We start from the raw sequence: 15940 nt of genomic DNA, 5'->3' as shown, positions 1-15940 counted from the left end.
TCCATTCCATGGTATTATTTGTTGATATTATCATGCAGGCTTACCCATTTACAATAATTACCATCACAACTTACTAGCATTTAATTTATTCTAATGAATAAGCTTACCATTGTTAAGAATAATCCAAATTCAGGATTGAGACTCACTACGTCTCCATCAGTGAATATAAACTCAGTCTTTCTCTCCTTCCTGCTCATCAGTACAACATAAATCTGTTGAGCTGCTACTGACAGTACTGGTAGTTCTATTCTATTGAACTCATCAAAGCAGCCCCAGGAGCCAGACTGGGCCAATCCTTTGTATATTCGTCCTAATCCTCTAAAGTCCATTTGATCCGAACAATTGAACACAACCACATACTTCCCTAGAGCTCGGCCCATGTCCTTAGTAGTCTCAGTCTTACCAGTACCTAATGTACCAGTGATAAATAAATAAATAAATAAATGAATAAATAAATAAATAAATAAATAAATAAATAAATAGTTATGCATACCTGCAGGTCCAGCAGGGGCTCCTCCCATAGACATTCCCAGTGCTTGTGCTAGTGTTATATAGCACCTGTCAGTCAATGGAGTGATGACTAGTCTCTCAGTACAGCCTAGGAACTCATTCTGGTAGGTGAAGTCCACATCAGTTATTGATATGACACACTTGTCAATGTCATCATTGAAATAGAACCTACTTTGCTTCAACCATTCAAAATCAGTTGATGATTTAATATTCATACGAACCTGTGAAAAATGAAACAATTAAACTTTAATTATCATTATTATTATTATGCTTGCTATTCTAAGCTACCCAAGGCCAATGTGAAGAATCAATGATGTGAAAACAATAAAAAAATTAAAGTGATACACAATCTCTATTTAATGTATACTATAAATGTAGTACATGTACTTTATTACATGTACATGTTTACATAGTGAATTAATTTGAATCTCAATCATGGAGCAATAATTATTTCAAAATATGTTTTGGAAATTTATTTCTAGAGCTACATGTACATGTGTACATGTAGCTCTAGAAATAAATTTTGTGAGATCAATCTAACTAAAAATGAGAGACTTAAGGACACCTAAGCTAAGTATGAGAGACCAAAACTCTCCTAAACTCCCCCTAGATCTACATGGACCCAAAAGCTACATGTATAGCTTTGGATATTTTTGGAATTTTTTGAAATGGCTGTAACTCAAAAAATTGAAGTCGGAATCAGCTCAAACTTTCTACACAGCATAAGGACATCAATATGTATCAGAAAATGTAATAAAAATTCGGAGTAATTTTTTGGCCATTTTTGGAAAAAGCCATGGACTATAGCCTTGGGTATTTTTCAGATTTTTGGCATTTTCTTAAAATGGCCGTAACTTGAAAAATTGAAGTTGGAATCACCTCAAACTTTCTACACTGCATAAGGACATCAATATGTATCAGAAAACGTAATAAAAATTTGGAGTGATTTTTTGGCCATTTTTTGAAAAAAACCATGGGCTATAGCCTTGGGTATTTTTCAGATTTTTGGTGTTTTCTTAAAATGGCCATAACTTGAAAAATTGAAGTTGGAATCACCTCAAACTTTCTACACAGCATAAAGACATCAATGTGTATCAAAAAATGTAATAAAAATTTGCAGTAATTTTTTGGCCATTTTTTGAAAAAAACCATGGGCTATAGCCTTGGGTATTTTTCAGATTTTTGGTGTTTTCTTAAAACAGCCATAGCCTGAAAAATTGAAGTCGGAATCAGCTCAAACTTTCTACACAGCATAAGGACATCAATATGTATCACAAAATGTAATAAAAATTTGGAGTGATTTTGGAGCAATTTAAAAACTAGTAACAGCTAGTGTACAATGTCTTACCAGGTCATTGAATATGTCCCTCTGATGAAGGTGTATTGTGATCAGTGTCTCATACTTTACTCTGTCAATCTTGTTCAGTTCTTGTGTCGTCATTTCAATGAGAGAATTGAGCATGTCAAGGAATGCTTGGTCAGTGGCAGCCATTATCTTCTTGTCTGATCGAGCATTCTTCAGTGCATTAGTTGAGTCCATTGTCCAAATGATCTGTAGACCAAGGAGACCAATCTATAGCCACAGACAAATAGAAAAGAAACATTACTAGTACAGAATTCCACTAATACATTATACATGTACTGTATACGTGGTAATGTTTGTGGTTTATTAATTATTATTATTTACATTTCACAGTAAACTCACTTGAGCAGGGTAACTGTTTAAGAAGTCAATGAGGTCAAAGTTAGGATCTTTAATGGTCACTGCAGCATTCCTTATCACAGAATGAACTGATTTCTTTGCCATGTCAAGAAGCTTCCCCAACCATATCTCAACATTTCCCTGAGCAAGAACTGGCTTCTCTAACTGCAAGAATATAATGATAAAAGTGAAAAGTGTAAAAGCATCCAAATTGATTGTAACTACATGTACATGTGTATTAGTACTGCTATTATGGAGTAGAGGGACATACTTCAATAGTTTCTGGTTCTTTGGAGTTAATGTGAGTGATCCTGTCATACTCCTTATCATGGAATGTGACAGTTTTAATGTTATCAAAGACACTGAGGAGGTGAGCCTGTGTAAGAAAAATAAATTAATATTCTGTAAGGAAACTTTTTAACAAGAAAATAACTACTCAAATAATAATTGTGAAACTAATAGTAACCCATGATACCATCAGTACTTTATTTAACAACAATTGAATAATCAGTTGAAAATTATTATGAATCAAGATAAGGAGAGATAGAGTGAGTACCAACAATGATAATGGGAATGAGATGGTTTGAGAGTCTTCAAATACAAATGAAATACTATCACTAACAGTGTACATGTACTAGTGTGAAGTGTATACCTGTATAGTGTGTGAGTCTGAAGCTTGTCCCAGTATCTCCAGTAGTGCTGGGTCAGACACAAAGAAGAACCGAGGAAAGATGAGCCTCTTCTTCTCAAGGTAGCCGGTTAATGATTTCTGGCAGAGCTCCAGCTGCTCCAGGAGGTGAGGCAGTAGCTGTCCCAGTGTCTCATCCCCCACACAGCACTGGACCACATTAGGAACCTCATGAGCTTTGGTCATTATCTTTATCCAGGACTTGTCTATACTTTGAAACCTTTTAGCTTCCTGTAGAGTGAGAATTAATAATTTCGATTGAAATAAATTCAAGTCTCCTATGCATTATAAGTATGTGTATATGCATGAGAAAAAATGGAGGGTCCTCTCCTAGTCTTTATTAGTAATATAAAGTTTGTAAAAATCCAAGTTTAATTAGAACCAGTTGAAACATTATATGTATGCTGTGCATGTATCAGAAACTGTAATAAAGTGAAAACAATAAATACATTAAGCATAAGGAGCTATTATTCAATTATTAACAATCACACAATAAGCTATACTGTAAACATTAAGCTGATTATTAAAATGATTACAAATATAGAGGAATCCTTCTCTATCAAATGTTAGTCCTATCGGATAGATGCTGTCTTTATCTCCAAAATGACGAATAAAGAGACCATCAGTAGTAAAGACTGAGATACAAGGAGAGGAATGAGAGCTCTCATCATTACTGCTAACATACACTAGACCAGTCCCTCCACTGTCTATTGCTATACCATAAGGACTCCTGAGTTGAGAATCATGACCACCAAACTCTGTTATAAAGGAACCCTGCGAACTAAACTTTTGAATTCTGTTATTGCCAGCATCAGTTACATAGACTAATCCCTTATTGTCAATGGCTATATCATAAGGATATAGAAACTGTCCATTAGCTGATCCTTCACAACCAAATGAGAATAAGAAGCTTAAACCAGGAGACAGGACCTGTACACGATGATTATACCAATCAGCAACATAAACGTGTCCAGTTATTGGAGAAATAGCTATACCATTCGGACCATCAAATTGTAATGGTCCATTGCCTTTTTCTCCTACCGATAGCACACAGTCTCCGCCCATGCTTATCTTCTGGATCCTGTGATTATCAGACACAAGAATGAAATTATCTGAAGTGACAGCTACCCCACAAGGACGAGAGAATTTCACACTCCCAGTTCCTTCGTTGACTCCAAACGTGTTCAGTTTCCTTCCTTCTCCATCCAGTAATGTTAAACTATTGTTGTAACTCTCAGTGACTATAATGACTCCATCATTACTGACAGCAACACCAAAAGGATGACTAACATCACTAATGGTGTGTACTGGAGACAGAGTATCAAGGAATAGATTGACTGGAATAAATATTAATGTATCTTGAAGCTCCAAATTGTACACTGTTACTTTAACAAGGTGAGGACCACTGGTTGATGGAATGAAACTCACCTGATACACTCCAGGATCAGTGCTGGTGGCAGTGACTGTAGTGTGAATGGGTTTATGGTCTTTACCAACTGGTACTAGGCTACACCTCAGAGAAGAGAGGGGAACACACAAAAGAGATGAATCTGGTGCCTCCATTGATAGTGAAAATGAAACCCATTTCTTGTGTACAATATTCGATATGATCACTTTAGCCTCCAGTACTGCATTATAAGAAACAGCTCCAATGTCTTCAAGTGATTTTAAACTATTACTGTTGTCTTTGATTAATTTGAGGTCATTCTCTTCAATTGGTGATAGCTCCTCCACATTGATCCCTCCAGTAACTTCACTCATACGCTCCATCATCTTTTTCTTAGACCTCAGGACTTGTTGAGGACTGCCTGTCTTCAGACTCTGTTCCACATAATCCTCAACATTCCTTAAAAGACTCAAACTTTTTTCTGCCTCTTTAATCTGCTCAGAAAGCACCTTTAGTTTATCATCAGTGACCCTCTTTGCCTGCTCAGTCAGTTTCCTCTCTGACTGATGAAGAACAGCAATCATTTCCTCTACCATTTCATGTATTTCTTCTAAAACTCCTTCTCCTCTCTCTCTGATCTCACCCTCTCTCTCCGCTAGAGCAGACAGGACCTTCTTGACTGATTCTTCTTTCTCCTTGACTGTCTTCAGTTGTTCATGTAAGGCCAGACAGTGTCCTTGATAGGAGTCAGATATTAATATATACCTGTGGTCTGTATGTGAACGAAGAGCACAATGGAGGCAAATGACAGCAGAACATGTTTCACAAAATATTTCCAAAGGTCTACCATGATCAGTACACATTGCTTCAATAGGTCCTTCTTGTACATCTGATAAAACCTTCTTCCTAATGTCCAGTAGATTGTTGATGGTGAATGAGTTATGAAAGGAAGCTACCCCTTCCTCAGGAACCTCATTATGATGACGACAAGTTGGACAAGAGAGGTAATAGGTCTCATTCTCTTTAAGTAAAGCCACTCCCTCTAAACAGGTATGGCAGAATGAGTGCAGGCAAGGTAAGGTCTTAGGATTGATGTAAAGATCAAGACAGACAGGGCAGGTGAGCTGTTCCTCCAGTTGATGTAACCCAATGGAAGAGAGACCAGCCATCAAGGGACTATACTAGAGGTGACCTGGCCTATAGCTACAGCTTAAACTAACACAATACAGGAAGTTATGATAGGACAATAATGAGGAATGAACATTATTCACTAAATGACCTTTTGCAAAATAGACAGTACATGTACATGTACATGTAGCTGTAGATAATGTGCAGTAAAATGAACAGCAGCTTACATTAGACTGCACTCAGAAATGACTATAATATACATTTTCTTATGTTGTGTAGAAAGTTAGAGCTGATTCTGATCATGGATTTTTATGACTTTGTAATAAAACATTTAATAAACATACCTGTACATTGTACTTACATGTACATATACAAAGACTATTGTTAATGTCACTAACTTTAGGCAGTTGCTTTGCTATGTCTCCTCCAACAAAGACAGCCTCCAGGTAAACCCAAAGGTTCTGAACCACGAGCCAGTTCTCTAATATCTCTGAGGCATTGGTGAGATTCTTGACCCACTTCTGAATATCAGGCTTGAAAGGAGCATTGTACCTGTATAATGGAGAACAGGATTTAGTGTGAAGTCAAATTTATGCTAAGTTTTAGAATTGCAAAAATTAAAATTTTATATTGCTATACGTGTACTAAGTCATGACAAGGCTTGCATATGCAAATTAAATTTTACTAATCATTCACATTAATCCTGTCTCATAAAATGTCACTGCAGTGTCATAGTAGCATGCAATGTTAGATCTGGAAGTAAATTTTAGGAGACCAAACTAACTAAAAATGGGAGACTGAAGGACCCCTAGGACTAAATATGAGAGACCAAAAGTCTCCTAAACTCCCTCTAGATCTAACAGTGATCCATTATTAATATTATTAATATTACTATTACTACAAGTATTTTATTATTATTATTATTATTATTATTATTATTATTATTATTATTATCATTATTATCATTATTATTATTATTATTATTATTATTAGTATTATTATTATTATTATTATTATTATTATTATTATTATTATTATTATTATTACAATTATTATTATTATTATTATTATTATTATTATTATTTCTTTACCTGTTAGACATGAGTGAGCTGAGGACCATTAGTGAGTCCTCCATTAGTGTCACAATCTCTGCAGTATCATCTCCTCTCAGCAGTAACTCCCCGCGAGTTTTAAAAGGAGCAAATGATAAATTATGAACTGCCCATTCAGCAATCACTTGCTTTAGTTTAGCTTCAATATCCTGCTCCTTCACTGCAGCAATACACACATCCTATGGAGTACATTCACTAGTGAAATATTATCAGCCTATTGTGCATAGTGGCATCAAATTGTGAGAGAAAAGGTTATCTTGCAGTAAAAAAACAATAAAAATAAATTGCTTATACTTGTACATGTAGCTTCCAAGCTAAACTTTTTTACATGTGCTGTATAAGTATCATCATTACAAATATAGATTCATTTCTCATGACTTGGAATTATTCCATAAAAATAAGGACATGAATACATGTACATATACATGTATAGTAGCAGATAACATAGTACGTGCATTTTAAAGCCACTCTAAGGAGAACAATAAAGCTCATATGACAAACAATTGGTCTATGCTATACACATCCTACAGTTTCCATCATGCACTAACAACTGATACACACACTAGTGTGGGACTAGCTCTCAATCCATGTACAGGTAAGAGGTCATTACTTCAATGTCCTCCATATTCTGCAGTAAAGGAGCCTCCATGACATTCCTAAGAGCAAAGCTCTCATTCTCAATATCAAAGGAGTGTTTAGTGATATCTTCAATCCTCTTCCAGTGCCTCTCCTTCATTGCTTTATCTGCCATTCTCTCCAGCAGTGGACAGATTGCATTGAAGTTATCAATCTTCTTTGTGAGGTCGTTGAATGCTTGCCACTCTTTAAGTCCTTTGGGTAGTTTCCTGCACTTGTTCTGAAAGTCTAACAGTTCGTTATTAATCTTCTCAATGTCAACCTAAAGGAATAAATTAATGTGACTGTATCACAATAATTATGTTGCTACACTACATTGTATGTGTACTTTTCAATTGAAGTGGGTATAAATGTTCACATAATTTTCAGCTCAAAGTCAGTGGTAATTTCCACTTACATGTAAAATAATTTGGAAGTCATGAAAAATTTAAACTTGATCAAAATCAGCTCAAAATTTTGACACAACATAAGTACATGTACTAACATTATGCATCAGGGAATTCTCTCCTAGTCAATTTTGCTAAAATTTGGTCCTTGAACTTGTACTACAGTACAGGCCAATTTTGGAACAACTTTAAAAATTGATGAAAATCTAATTTTGATCAGAATATGTATAAAGTACATAAATGCATTGTGTGTCCCTCCTATAGAGAGTACCTCAGTCCAGAGTATGTCATAGTATCCATCCACACTGTCCATCACTGCATTGTAGAGTCCATAGAGCTTTTGAAGTAAGTTGAGTTCCTTCCTTATATCAGCGAGTGATGAGTAATCTGTTATTGGGAGACCAAAGAGATCTTCACCTCCTGAATAGGTCTGAAACTTCCTCCACAAGTCATCAAACTGGCTCTACATTATTATTAAAGGAACAATCAATTAAAATAACATTATCGTACATGCAATACAAATACTGATGAAATCTGATGACAAAATTTCAATACTTCATTAAATTTTATATTGTAGAATGTACATGTACATATACAGTTACTATAGGCCCAATGGTTACTTACTTGAAATATCACAAGTCTGTCTGATGCTTCTCTAGGAGGTATACCAATCACCATTGGACCTTTCTATAAATGTATACAAATACAGGTAATTATAATAGTAAACTGACATACTTCAGTATAGTCCTTAGTGAATGATGCTACAGTGACTCTAAACTCCTTCACACTCTCCTCTAGACTTGTCTTAAACTTTGGCTGTAGCTCCAGTAGTTCAGTCAGTAGTACTGATATCTGGTTATTCAGTTTCTGCCAGAGGTACCTCAGAGTATCAACCCTCTCCACCTCCTCATGACTCACTGATATACCATACCTTTGCAACAGAGTGTAACACTCCTGAATAAACAATAATGTTAGTAAAGTAAGTTATTATACATGAACATGTCATGAATTAAAATTATCATGAGGATAAAGTTTTACAACACTGTAATATTGAAATTCAAATGTATGTGATCACATAAACTTTGTGATTCTTTAATTTCACAAAGGGCCCATAAAATACAAAAATTGCTACAATTGATCATCAAGTACTTATACATGTAATTACTAGTACTCTCCTACCTCAATTGGTCCGAGGCACATGTCAATCCTAATCTCATTCTCTCTGATCTCCTTTAAAGTTCCCATGACACTCCTCACATCATCAAGATCCTTCAGTGGATGAGAGAGCATCTTCCCCCACTCCTCTATAGACACAAACACTCTATCCATTGTTGTCTGATAGTTTTGGCTCATTATTCGTCCATAGCAGACTCTCCATTGCTTGGCCTCAGTCACCAGCATCACCTTAAGCTGGTCAGTGTGGAGGCTAAGAGCTCCTGCTTCTTGAATGTCAGGCTCAAGCTGTACCACCTCCTCAAGCTGCTGGAAGGAATGCATCTCCTGCTGGTAGTCGCTCACGTTTGGATCAGACTCGGAAAATTTCAAGACTCTCTCGTCCCTGTCAATGGCCCATAGCAACTCATATTTGTTAAACTGGTCAATGGTTGACTGGACAATGTTCTTTGTAGAGTTGAGGCAGGTATTGAGGACAGATACTAGTTTATTGACCTCCTTGTGTTCAGACACAGCATGATAGTATGTCTTGAGTTGAGTCAGTGATGAAACAGGTTCCATTTTTATTAAAGAATGAACCGAGACACTACTTTTAATGATATCCAACCTCTCCTGCCCCCAGCAGTGAACACTCTTCATAACGGAGAGGATCATATTCACAGCCTGATTCATGGACTGTTGTATTTCATCAAGACTTGGTCTGATCACAAGGCAAGGTAGTGAGAGGATTATATCTGCTATAAAGAGAGGATGATGCTCTTTCTTTTCCTCTGCAGAAAATTCCGTGTAAGACAAAGTGCTAGTGAAGGCAACACGCCTACGAAGGTTCTCTAGAGTACTCCTGTAGAACTGAATAAAGGCATCAATATTCAACTGTTGGTAGTAGTCGTAGAGCATGTCAGCCTCTTGTCGCAGTTTCTGCTTTTGTTCCAGTTTCCTCTTTAGCGTTACTGCCCCAGGGGCCATCATATCTTCTGGTTGATCTTGTTTCAAAGACTCGTTCATAGGTAGCAGCAAATTGATCAATTCAAGGACAGCATTCTCTACTATCAGGTTCTTGTTCTCAAGGCTCAGAGCAGCTTTTCGACAAAGTTCTTCGGTTGTTTTGAGAAACATCTCAACAGAAATGACCTCATGGGAAGGAACATCAGTCAATGGAACCAGCTGTATCTGAGCAAAGACCTCCATGATCCGGTTATTGTGAATCCCTAAGGCAGAGTCAATGAGGTACTCCAGTGAGGCTATTGCTTTATTAGCGGAGAGGAGGAACCCCTCTAGATTAATTGAAGTCCAGCGGAGGATACTCATACCAGGACTAAGGGCAATGTTAGTCTCTTCAATGTGAGGGACCATCAGGACAGCAAACAGCTCAGGGATCTTATCAAGGACCCTGTTATACTCATTCACCAAATGCTACACAATAAAGACACAAGTAACTAAACATGTAACGTAACATGTACATGTATTATAGTGGGAATATTTAAGAGTGCTTAATATTGGTGATTCTGCGACTGCAATGACCATGTACATGTATTGGTCCCAGTAAATTTGTAGTGATCATGTGTACATGTAAATAATAAAAAAATCGAGTGGCTTACACACATACACATACAGTATATGTACTTTGTCAAATTTATCATTATCTGCCAATTACCAAGATACAACTTCCCCACAATACAGTAGCAAAATGATAATTTTAAGCAGCCAATGAAACTGGCCAGTAACATACATGTACATGTACATTGCTTTACCTGTACAGAGTCATAATTAGCTAATATGCTCTTCTTCCTGAGGTAGAGGCTAGTCATGTCACCAGGTACTTCAATATCCATTGTGTTTAGTATCTGGACCTCTCGAAGAAACTCGTTGATCTGTGGATCAAAATTAACAAAGAGTTGACCTTGATTCCTTATAAGGACGGTAGAGGTGAGAGCAGTCCTTATTGAAGGAAGCTTCTCAGTCCATAGCTGAATGTGGAGGAGCTCATACTCGACCAGGACCTGGGCTAATCTATTGTATGATTTGATGACACGCCTACACTCAGACTGGCCAATGAGTCCAGGCAGTGTTTGAAACCCTTTTATAGGTTTAGTGATCTTCTGATACAACTGTCTGCTCCAGGCAATACGGCCAGCTACAGGAGGTATGTTCCTCGCTATTGGAGGACTTGACTTCTTATTGTTGTACTCGGACTGGACCTGCTGTAGCTCTCTCTGGAAGCACTGAAGGATCACTGGGTACTTAGTGGAGACATCAACTGCTGGTATCTTCAATCTGTTAACACAATGAGAGCAAATAATATTAACTGTATACAAGTAGCTGGTGATTTCAAAGGTGGTAAAATAAAATTATGGTTCAAAACGGTGGTTTTAAATGTACATGTACATGTAATTTTAATGACCATCAAAAAAATTAATACATTGTAACTTGACAATGTTAGCCATTAATGATTATACCTGCCGAATCTCCAAGCAGCTTCTATTGCCAGTTGTGTAGTAGAACAACGATTGAAATGATCAGTCATCAGTTGAACAAGCTGACCCTGTAATGAATGAGGAATATTAATAAAGAACATGTGTACATGTACATGTACTGTACATGTATTATCATTTAGTTAGTAAGAGATACTTTTGCAGCTATAATGCAATAAACTAGACAAACACATAAGATATACATGTACATGTATGTAAGAGCCAAGGGAAATGGTTTAAACATGTACATGTACATTGTACTTCAAGTTACAGTTTGTTATTACATGCGCAGTAATGGCTATACAGTACATGTACATGTATTAATTACATACGTTGATGTCCGTTAGTTGTCTCTTAAAGTCCTCATAGTCTCCATCAAACTCAGTCCTTCGTTGATCCAACACGTCATAAGACTTCTTCTTAAGAGAAGAGATCAATAGACTGAAGCGAGAGTGAAGCTGATCGATCCCCTCAATGTGAGACAGGCCCATTGTTGAATAGGTACCAATCGTACTGAAGAGCTCGTTGAGTTTCTCAAGTCGCTTCACGAAGTTATTAAATTTTCCAAAAATGTACATTTCGGAAAAGTCAAAGGGTCTTTCTTCAGGATGATCTTCAAGACGTCTTTTGGTCTTTTGGAAGGACTGCTGGTACTCATCATTGAGTCTGATACACTGATTCATTTTATGAACTACTGCCTCTCTCTCCTGCTCCCAAACCTAATGATTAATAATTAATAATAATCATCGATTGTTTCATTAATAATGTGTGCTAAAGTACATGTACATGTATAGACTAGCCTCTATATAATGGACACTGTGTCTCTATTATACAGAGGTGTCCTTTATGTGGAGGTTATTTTATACAGTAAGGAATGTAATTGGTACACTAGGTGCTGTCCATTAAATGGAGGTGTACGCTATAGAGAGTGTCCATTAAGAGAGACTATACTGTACATGTAAATCAGAAAATGATTGCATAGTACATGTACATTGACTGTTACTGTACATGTGCATGTACACAGGAATTCACATGTACATGTACGTTAGTTTGTGGTAAAAAATTGTACATGTACATGCATAAATACTACAACCATACACTTTTATAAAAAATTAGACTACACGTAGTTTTATGAATGAAATTATTACATGTACATGTAAAATTAATAACAAAATAAAGTATATCAGTTTAATTTAAGCATTGCAATTGCTGTTCCATGATTAATACATTGTACATTTATTCATCATTCACCTTATGGTATCCATTGTCTGTGATGTGAGCCTTACAAGCGTTGATCATCTGATTGGTGACTTTAACAAATAAAGCAGTCATGTGCTCTGAGGTATTGTAATATCTTGAGTAACTGTTGATCATCCTGATAGCATTCATTAGACCAGGAATAGCATCAAGCATGCTCACCTAATGGACCAACAAATACAAACATGAAATGAGAATCTATTCTGTACAACGAATTTAATGGTTTTATAATTGAAGTACATTAACCATTAGTACTACATGAAGATAAAACACTGTACATATGTAAAAGTACTTACCGGGTTACATTTGTACAATGGTTCACAGTATTTCTCTAACGTGTAAAGAAACTTGACATTGTCTTTTGCCTCATTAGTGAAATCAGTTATCTGCAAATCAAGCTCCTTCCAAGTCTACAAAGAAAAACAATTTTAATGTATTTTCAGATTAATTACAGTATGACTATTTGTTTTGAATATTTTAAAGATCAACATCACATAAGTACATTCCAAGACAGCTACCAATACATGTATATAAACTTCACCCTACAGCTGTACATGTACATGTACATGTAACGTAAGAGTACATTTAGAAAGTGTAAAACGGCCCTACATAGTTCAAGATTATCACTACTTCCACATGATTTCATTAGCTCCATATATGGTAACAAACTAAACCTATACTCTCTCATGTTGTACTGGGCCCGGTGTGTAGTCACAAGTTAATTTTAATATCAAAATGGATGCCAATTCTTACATAGCAGATACACTAGTCTCGTAACTATAGATACAAGTACATGTACTTGTGATAAAGTCTAACAATGGTATCAGTGTATCAGAAATGTAAGGATTCTAGTCTAAAGGCCATATCTTGCTTTTAAAGTAAGCCCTTTACTTATTCAAGCAATTCTTCTCATACTTCTTAGTCACTCCATCATGTGATGGTTCACTGGAGCCTCTGGGTCTTTCTCTACCGCCTCAAGTTGGTGTATCTCTCGTATCAATACTCGCAGCTCTTGTATTACCACTGGCTCCAGCTCTTTTGATTCTGTGAAACCGTTCTCACCAGCCATGCTTACACACGTGACAAAAGGTGTGGTTGGGCTATTAATTAACACGCCCATTTTAATGACTGATCACTGCAGAGCTGCTATCTAAACATCTTAGGGTTGAGGATTCTGAGCTATTAGACTACTATCAAGAGTGGACTATGCATTCTTGCTATCACACTATAAGTAACTATAATCATGATGCTAGTTTCAATTATTATGACATTGAGTATAATGAAGTTTAAACCTGCTTTTCAACACAATTACAATTAGATTAATGTAGTTTATATTTACTCACTTTCAGCACTTTGGATTTGGCTCCTATTAATATATTAACAATAGTTTTACACTCTGAGCTCTTTACGCAGGCAGTGAGTGAATCAAAACGAGCTAGTCGTTTCTTCCAGTGATCAAGCTCAGCCTTTGGGCCCACATCATCAGCTTCCTTCCTCATTTGCTCTGACTCTGTTAGAATCTGAAACATTAAAATTGATTAAAACAATCAGTACAATACCTGAGAAATGTAAGTATTGAAATACTGTATAATTTCACTAAAAATTGGAGTGTTAAAATTTAGCCAACTTGATTCCAAATCAATCAAAATTTTAGCAAAATTTCATTTTGGCTATGTATATGCTGCTACGGGCCCTATCAATGGAAACTAAAGTTTTTTTTGCAAATTCTCAATGGGCTTCAATTGTTAGTCCACTAAACTTTCTATAACTATACACTACAGTTTGTTGAAATTTTTACAATAAAAATTCACAAAAATTACATCACTCATTATAATTACATGTGCCACATCTACTAGTACTGACACAGTCTTATTACATTAAAATTAAATCAAGCATGCATAATTTTCTAAAGCATACATTACCAGATTAATGGTATATATATACATCTACACATTGTACTTCTTTGCAGTATACCTGTTCAATTTCATGACACCATTTCATAGCAATATTCTCAGCAGCCACAACAATATCCTGATTATTCATTGATGATAGGATTTCTGATGATGATAATGTCATCAATTTCAACAGTTTCTCATTTTCAATGCGTGATAGTTTCACTGCATCTGCCACACTAGCTTGAGCGTTAGCTAAAACTCCAACGAATGAGGACAATTTCCCAAGGAATTGCTGTTTGACTTGCTGAGCTTCAATTCCTGAGAGGTCTCCCCATTTTTCATTTCTTTCCAGAGCTGGGATAAAGACAAGGTCAAGCAGTCCCTTAATAGCACCAAGCAATCCTTCACCATTGGAGTCCAGCATACCAAAGTACACCTCCTATAAATAATATTAAAATTATTAATATTATTATTTCACTTTATGTTTTGCATATTAAGGGACTCATAATTGCATATCAAATCTGCAAAAATCAATGATTTTTATGATTTTTTGAATGGCAAAGAGTTCCAGAAATATTGTATTATTTAGTGTGGCAGTAATATTTCTATCATATTGTGCTAACCTGATGAATGTTGAGCATTGTAATTGGCTTTGATGAGTTTGGTCTGACAAAGAACATACAGCAGCCAGAGTAAGGGTCTTTGGTGCCATCAGTAACCCATAGACACTTCTCCTTTGTACCTAATGATAAATACTATTATAATCCTTGATTGCACTATGCAGTATTGTAATGAGAGTATGGACATAATGGCTTTGGTAAAAGATAGCTCTGTTATATAAAGGTGTCCTATGGAGATTTTTTAGTAATGAATGTAATTGGTACATTCGGTGCTATTACATAGTTATAATCTATTATGGTTGAATGGAGGTGCATGCTATAAAGAGTGTCCATTAAGAGAGACTATACATGCACTGTACAGTATCAGTAGTGACAAACCTCCTGTTCCTTCTTCAGGCTTAGTTTCCTTGTAAAAGAATATCAGGGCACTCCGACCACCTTGAGCAAAGAAGCTGTCGAAAGCATTTAGCTGCAATAGCAACAATAAATTACAAGACAGCTGATTGAAGGAGCTGCTCACCTGATCTCCATCAAGCATGAAGTCTTCAGCTTCATCCATAGTAAGGCCCAGTCTTTCTGCTATCGTTGATAATAAGAATTCATGTCTGCCGTCCATTCTAGCTCTTTTCTGCTCTCTCTCTTCTCTTGATCTTATCTAATCAGATAAAATGATCATAATCCTGCAGCCTCTGTATATAGTGCTGTGTACTTACCTGTTGCTCTTTAATTGCTTCAGTATTGACTGTTTGTAGTCGTCCCCTTTGTCTGTTTTCCCTTCTAGCATGGCGGCGAATTGAAGGCTCTTTCCCTCCAGCTCCAGTTGACATGTTGTCTCTTTGACTGTTTTCAAAGTTTACACCTCTTGCTAAACTTCAAGTCTCAGCCCCACCCTTGAATCTGCAGCATCTACTGAGCATGCGCACCAGAGCAGTTATTTAAAATTCATAGCCAGAGCATTGAGACATAATTAATTAT

The 15940-nt window shown here is 36.3% G+C and overlaps 1 protein-coding gene across 1 annotated transcript in view; it reads right to left on the bottom strand.

Moving 5' to 3' along the window:
* Positions 1–15861, bottom strand: part of LOC100634580 (dynein heavy chain 5, axonemal-like) — a 27021-nt gene extending 11160 nt beyond the window's left edge. The window contains exons 1-24 of the mRNA XM_011408238.2: positions 15679–15861; positions 15486–15620; positions 15344–15434; positions 14969–15087; positions 14425–14784; positions 13794–13970; positions 12747–12860; positions 12445–12612; positions 11526–11912; positions 11179–11264; positions 10474–10996; positions 8729–10135; positions 8285–8503; positions 8174–8236; positions 7821–8012; positions 7138–7425; positions 6507–6706; positions 5814–5967; positions 2865–3131; positions 2484–2588; positions 2216–2377; positions 1859–2083; positions 494–731; positions 108–409 (exon numbers count right to left, since the gene is read on the bottom strand). Of these exons, the coding sequence (XP_011406540.2) occupies positions 108–409; positions 494–731; positions 1859–2083; positions 2216–2377; positions 2484–2588; positions 2865–3131; positions 5814–5967; positions 6507–6706; positions 7138–7425; positions 7821–8012; positions 8174–8236; positions 8285–8503; positions 8729–10135; positions 10474–10996; positions 11179–11264; positions 11526–11912; positions 12445–12612; positions 12747–12860; positions 13794–13970; positions 14425–14784; positions 14969–15087; positions 15344–15434; positions 15486–15620; positions 15679–15792 (6096 nt within the window). The 5' untranslated portion in view covers positions 15793–15861. The remainder of the gene's footprint in view (positions 1–107; positions 410–493; positions 732–1858; positions 2084–2215; positions 2378–2483; positions 2589–2864; positions 3132–5813; positions 5968–6506; positions 6707–7137; positions 7426–7820; positions 8013–8173; positions 8237–8284; positions 8504–8728; positions 10136–10473; positions 10997–11178; positions 11265–11525; positions 11913–12444; positions 12613–12746; positions 12861–13793; positions 13971–14424; positions 14785–14968; positions 15088–15343; positions 15435–15485; positions 15621–15678) is intronic.
* Positions 15862–15940: the final 79 nt, after the last annotated feature.

Source organism: Amphimedon queenslandica, unplaced genomic scaffold, assembly GCF_000090795.2.
Source record: "Amphimedon queenslandica unplaced genomic scaffold, v1.1 AMPQUscaffold_13061, whole genome shotgun sequence".
NCBI lineage: Eukaryota > Metazoa > Porifera > Demospongiae > Haplosclerida > Niphatidae > Amphimedon > Amphimedon queenslandica.
Note: the sequence above shows the minus strand (reverse complement) of the source record. Positions and strands in the feature narration are given on the sequence as shown.